At 31.0% G+C, this 6194-nt stretch overlaps 2 protein-coding genes across 2 annotated transcripts; one reads left to right on the top strand and one right to left on the bottom strand.

The window, feature by feature from the left end:
- Positions 1–2044: 2044 nt before the first annotated feature.
- Positions 2045–3658, top strand: AC631_05788 (sugar porter family MFS transporter; the record flags this gene model as incomplete). The annotated part of the gene is made up of 1 exon (XM_015614617.1): positions 2045–3658. The coding sequence occupies one exon, from the start codon at positions 2045–2047 to the stop codon at positions 3656–3658; it is 1614 nt and encodes a 537-aa protein (XP_015464556.1).
- A 653-nt stretch (positions 3659–4311) lies between these two features.
- On the bottom strand, positions 4312–5532 carry AC631_05787 (uncharacterized protein; the record flags this gene model as incomplete). The annotated part of the gene is made up of 1 exon (XM_015614616.1): positions 4312–5532. One exon carries the CDS (start codon positions 5530–5532, stop codon positions 4312–4314), a length of 1221 nt encoding a protein of 406 aa, XP_015464555.1.
- Positions 5533–6194: the final 662 nt, after the last annotated feature.

Genomic DNA, 6194 nt, shown 5'->3' with positions numbered 1-6194 from the left:
CTTATTCTGAACCTCTCGGTTATAAACGGAATGCGTGCCTTCTAATGATTAGTTTTAATTCAAACTTTATGTAATAGTTCTAGAGCTATTTCTCTACGTTTACGTTTTCTGCTAACATTCTATCTGGTCAGTTATTAATGTTAATTTTAGGTACTTTAGTATTAAATTAATTTAACGGGATCTTCTGTTTTAGGTATTATACGTGGATTTGACCCGATGCATTGATTTAATCGAAGTTTCATTGATATACCAAGTGCAGTTCAAAATAAAAAACGGTAAGCATGCTAACAAGGAACTAAAGTGACATAAAACAATAATAATCTTACCAATTAATACCAATTAATACCCTGACAAATTAAATCAATCACTCAATTATATATATAAAGTCTCACTAATTACAGGGGGTTATATATTAGAAAACATTATTATCAGATGTACAATCGTTGATAAATGTAGGTCTAGTCTTCTTTAGTTTTAAAACCGTCAGGTATCATTTGATATAATTCTTTTTGTGCAAAAATCTAATATGTAATTAATACTGTAATTCGTGCCTCTGCTATTTGTATAAACAGAATCATTCATCTGATGATCTTTTTTATATGACTGCCAAACCGCAAGTGATGGATTAAATTATTTTTAAGACCAACAAGCAGCATACCATTACTTAATAAACAGTTCAATAAAATTTCAATAATGATATTAAAAGTAGTATAGTAGACTTCTTCGGAAATTTGATAACTAACATGATGTCACAAAAATTATTTCTCACCATAAGCTGCAGTTTTCCGTTTGTGGAATTATCGTTACATCAGAGAACACTTTAGAATACTCCCAGAGGAAAGCTTCAAACTAACGATAACAAAAAAAAATACAGTATTATGACCATTCCACAGTCCATAGTTACTAGTGTTACAATTAATAAAACCTCTGCGCAAATGGTTTTTTTCATTAGTTCCAGTTTTAGTTTTATGAAACTTAAAATTAGATGGTGAACTTATCTAATGTGGACTCTGATAATGAATCAGTAGCGTCCGAAATAAGTGACTCAGCATCCGTATCCACACAATCTACCTCAACTCTTGCCTCTCCAGAATCAAAGTTACATAAGCATCTATCGATTGAAGAAGTTGAAGACGAAGAATGTTTATACTGATAATGGTTTATTAAGATTGAAAATCATCAAATTGACCAACTAAATAAATAATTTTAACAATACTGAATCTAGCTTAAACAGAGAAATTAGAGGTTCTGATTTAGAATTAAATTTTCTTGCTGTTGATGAGTGGTCAGTACGAAGTAGTGAAGAATTTCACCGCGAACTCTAGTTCACGATTACTAGCAATTTAATAGATTTCATGGTAGCAGAATATATGATAAATAGTCATGAAGAGAATCATACCGAGTCATAATAAATAAGTCCTAGTAGCTTATTGGATTATATTTTGAATTAGTATTAAACTTAGGTATAATATTATTAATTAATTTTGCCTTCATCGTTAACACTTAAATTTTTCTCTCTAAGGGGGAATTTTCTATGGTGAAATAAGTCTCTCAAAGTGAACACATAGGTTCTACTAATTTGAAAATTAAATAATTATGCATCTTCTTACGGAATTCATACCAGGTAAACAAGATAGGTTATAATATGTTACTCAGAAGTCAGCAGTTGTAAGTCAAAGGCATATGCTCGAGTTTATTCTTATAAAATCTCCGCCAGCGAAGAGTGCAACCCAAAAATCACGATTATGACTCCACATTTCGGGTTAATAACTACCCATAACTAATATAGAACCGCAAATCTAAGACAGGTTGAGATACATTGTATTACTTTAGAAAATTAATTTCAATTACCAATTCGGATTTCGCAACCAGAGACTTCCCCACATCTCGGTTGGATAATCATCCTATGTGGAGTTTTGCTTATCATTAGGACCAATATTCAAGACCAAATTAATAAGGTAAGTTCATTTCGAGAGTATTTATAGCCATAAGAAGTTAACCATTCTTTAATTTATAGAGCGTATATTGAATGTGACTATCGATAATGCTAATAAAAATCTATAATCCGTTCAAGAAAGAAGAAGACAGACCAACTCCTCTGCTGGTTTATAATTGGAGAATCTATTTTGTAGGACTAATTTCTTCGTTTGCAGCCCTAGAAATCGGGTATGATTCTGGATTTATAGGAGGTACTCTTGCGCTTGACTCATTTAGAAAAGAGTTTGGATTTGATAGAATGTCGGAAAGCCATAGTAGTTTTATTATATCCAATATTGTATCATTGTTTCACGCTGGATGCTTTTTTGGCTCAATATTGTCTTATCCTATTACATTTTATAAAGGAAGAAAAGTAGTACTAATATCATCAGCACTTTTCATGGCATTGGGAGCAGTTTTAATGTTAATTTCTAATAAAGATAGAGGTTTAGGGCCGATATATGCGGGAAGAATTTTGGCTGGTATAGGTGTAGGGCAATCAACCTCAATTGTTCCAACGTTTTTATCAGAGATATCTCCGCCTCCAATCAGAGGTAGAGTAAGTGCTATGTATGAAATAGGGTGGAGAACTGGTGATCTCATAGGTTTTTGGGTTAGTTATGCGGTTGATGAAAATATGTCAACGGGATATGTGCAATGGATTCTTCCTTTTGCGATACAGATTATACCCGCCGCTTTATATTTGGCATTGGTTTGGTGGGTGAAAGAATCTCCTCGATGGCTCTTCTCCGTTGGAAAAGATTCTGAAGCTATAGAAAACTTAAAGTTTTATAGAAAGCTAGATGATGGTAATGACTACTTATTGTCTGAAATATCATCCATCAAAGAACTGGTAAATGAAGCCAAGAAAAAAGTAGGTACAGGTATTGCAGGGCCTTTTCTTATTCTCTTGAGGGAACCAAAATTACAAAAAAGATTACTCGTGACGGCTTCTTTATATGTGTTTCAGAATTTGCTAGGTGTTCAGTCTATAAACTATTATTCACCAATAATATTTGGAAAAATTGGGGTTGATGGAACCAATGCGACCTTGTTTTCAACCGGTATATTTGGAGTTGTTAAGTATATTGCCACTATAATTTGGTTGATGTTCATAGTAGAACAGATCGGTAGGAGGAATACATTACTATACGTTTCACCAATATGTGCTGTTTGTTTCTTCTATATCGGAGCATATCTTAAGGTTGAAGGTGGAGCTGCAGCAGGTAGGGCGGCATTAGGATTAATGTATGTGTGGTGCTTCTTTTTTATAATTGGCTGGTCTGGGACGCCATATATTGTAGGTGCTGAAGTATTCGACAATTCTTTAAGGGCATCTTTTCAAGCAATAAATTCGATGTTCTTATGGCTATCTGTGTTTTTCATGACCAGGTTCACTACAGATATGATTGAAGGTATGGATTACGGTATATTCTTTTTCTTTGCATCAATGGCGCTAATATCCATACCATGGGTTTATTTCCTTCTTCCAGAAACAAAAGGAATACCATTAGAGAACATGGAAGAGCTCTTTGACTACCCAGCCCCACGAGCACATATTCTTGTTTTCAACAGCTTAAAATGTGGTCTGGATATACTTCAAGATAAGGCGGATGAAAGTTCTCTAACATCGAATGGGAATCTAAAGCAGGAAACTATACATGTCGAAAAGGTAGTTTAGTGCGTGATAGTTCAGTTCAACCTTATACCAAATAGTATTATTTTTCTTCTAGAATAGAGCAAAATCATATAATTTGGAATAAAGTTCGATGTGTTTAATTCTAAAGTTTATCATAATAATTCTTTTAAAAGAAAATTGAAGGAATAAAATAATCTATGACAACGGATGAATCGATTCCTGTAATATTGATCTTAGGCTACTCAAAATTGCGCACTCCTTCTCGTACGGTCATTAATACGAAAATAGACATGACTTTATTTTCGCCCTTACAGTTCTATAGTTGATTATAACCTTCTCTTGCTCAAGTTATCAAAGTAATTTAAAGTAATATATTTGGGATGAGTGATATTTTTGATTATGAAACTCTTGTGGTATAATACACCAAATTAAAGGAATTATAATATCGCGTAAGATATTCTGGCAAACGATAGATATTTAGAGCATGATTTAGCTATTAATCCATGTATTCATTATGGCCAAATAAATAAAGCAATTTTAGAAAGTGAAGTAGAGATATATGTATTTCAAATATTATTATTTTCACATTCCATTCTTTATTTTGAAATCGCAAAATCACTAGTAATTTAGCTCGTAGAAAATATTACTTATATTATAAGATTTAATTTTCTGTAACAATAAGTAATAAATAATGACTATTTGCAGAGTTGTAATATTTCCGAGTTAATATTATAGTAGTAATTACCACTAAGTATCAATGATTTTAATTTATGTAAATTTTCGATGTGTAGAGTCCGCTTTGCTTCGATAACATTTAGCCTTGCCTTAAAGAGTATCTTACACCATGATAAATTCAATTCTACCAACGAGGCAGGAAAAACATTTGAAGTTTGTTCGTTAAAGAAGGAACTCAAATAATTGCCGCTCAAATCTAATCTTTCTAATGAGGTTGGAAGATTTATTAGATTAGATATCAAATTTCGCGATATATTAAGTTTCAGCAAATTTTGGAAGAAGGGTTTACATAAGAAATTGCAATTATTTAAGTTGTTACCAGACAATACTAATACCTCTAAATTGAAAGATATATTAATGCTAATTGATATCCTAATCAAGTTGTTATTAGACAAGTTTAGATTTCTTAAATTTGCCAGGTTGTTAATATTAAAGTTATTGGATATTGTATGAAGATTATTATTGGATAAATTAAGGTCTTGTATCAGATCAGGAAAATATAACTTTGCCAAGTTCTCATCATTAATATTATTATACGATAAATCTAAAGTTTTCAAGTTTCCACATATACAATTGTGATTTCTAAAATACATAAAGTGCTCCATCAATCTAGATGAATTAAATAGATGCAATTCTAAGTTCTCAATACTGCCATGATTCAAGTCATGAGAATTTTCTTCAAAGGAAGTTTGTTGTACTCCCGTAATTTGCTTCACAGTTTTATAGTGTATTGAAAACCAATTTACAATATAATTATTATAACTAAAATGGTACAATATTCCATTTAACAAATTAATGTCGATCAAATTATCGTCATGTATACTTAATTGAAAACTAAACTTATTTGTAAATGATTTTAACAATTTAAAATGATGACTCAACATGAAACTAATAAAATTATACGACGAACGATTATTGCAATCGAACAAAACTAAAGAAATCACTTTAGGCTTTATGACCATTTGCGTAATATTCAAATATTGTAACTGGAAATTTGATAGTTGAAGGGTATCATTGATATTCGTATTGGAAATGGTCACATGTTTCCCCTTATATTTAACGAAGAAAGCCATTTGCCTAACTTTAGAATATGAATTAAATGTTCTATCATAAATTAGACCTTCAAGATCAAACTTGTATGTTAATTCATCCGGGGAAAGGTGAGACAAAGTTTCTCCCATCAACTCAATGGGTAATCGGAATAATATGTTCATTCAGTATTTTATTATCTAAAACTTATTAGAAAACTTGGTGTGATCAAACCTCGTATTAAATAGCTGAATAACTATCAAGGTATGAATAGAAATTTTGCATTAAATTATAAATATCGGAATTTGAGGCTATTTTTTCAGTTATGGATATTCTTTTGATACTATATGAAATATTATATGAAGCGAGTTCATGAACTGGAGTTATAATCTATAAAGGTAAATAAATTATACTTATAAATTTATTTAGTTTAAGGAACTTCCAATATTGAAGACAAGCATGAACTCGTCATTTCTATCTCAAATAAATATATCGTTTGATAAATTATTCGAAGAAAGCAATTGATATCATAGCTACGTCTAAAAGTTTCCGAAAACTGAGAGTCATCATGTTAATTGTTTAATCTTTTTCCATTTATAACTTGATTTGAAATGATCGAAAGTTAATAATTTAATTAGTAATCGTTTCTTAATCAATTTCTTATAATATTTACAAATAATGTCTTCTTGAGTATTTGTTTAATCAAAATGAAATAGGTAACTATAGTTTAACTTCAAAATTTTGTATGGAGTATATTCTAAATTGAAAACTGCAGGAAGTGCCGCAGAACTCCTTTTCAACCCCAGATAAAAAT

The sequence above is a fragment of the Debaryomyces fabryi genome (assembly GCF_001447935.2).
Source record: "Debaryomyces fabryi strain CBS 789 chromosome Unknown contig00281, whole genome shotgun sequence".
Lineage (NCBI taxonomy): Eukaryota > Fungi > Ascomycota > Pichiomycetes > Serinales > Debaryomycetaceae > Debaryomyces > Debaryomyces fabryi.
The sequence above is the reverse complement of the archived record's forward strand: the minus strand, read 5'-3'. Positions and strand labels throughout refer to the sequence as shown.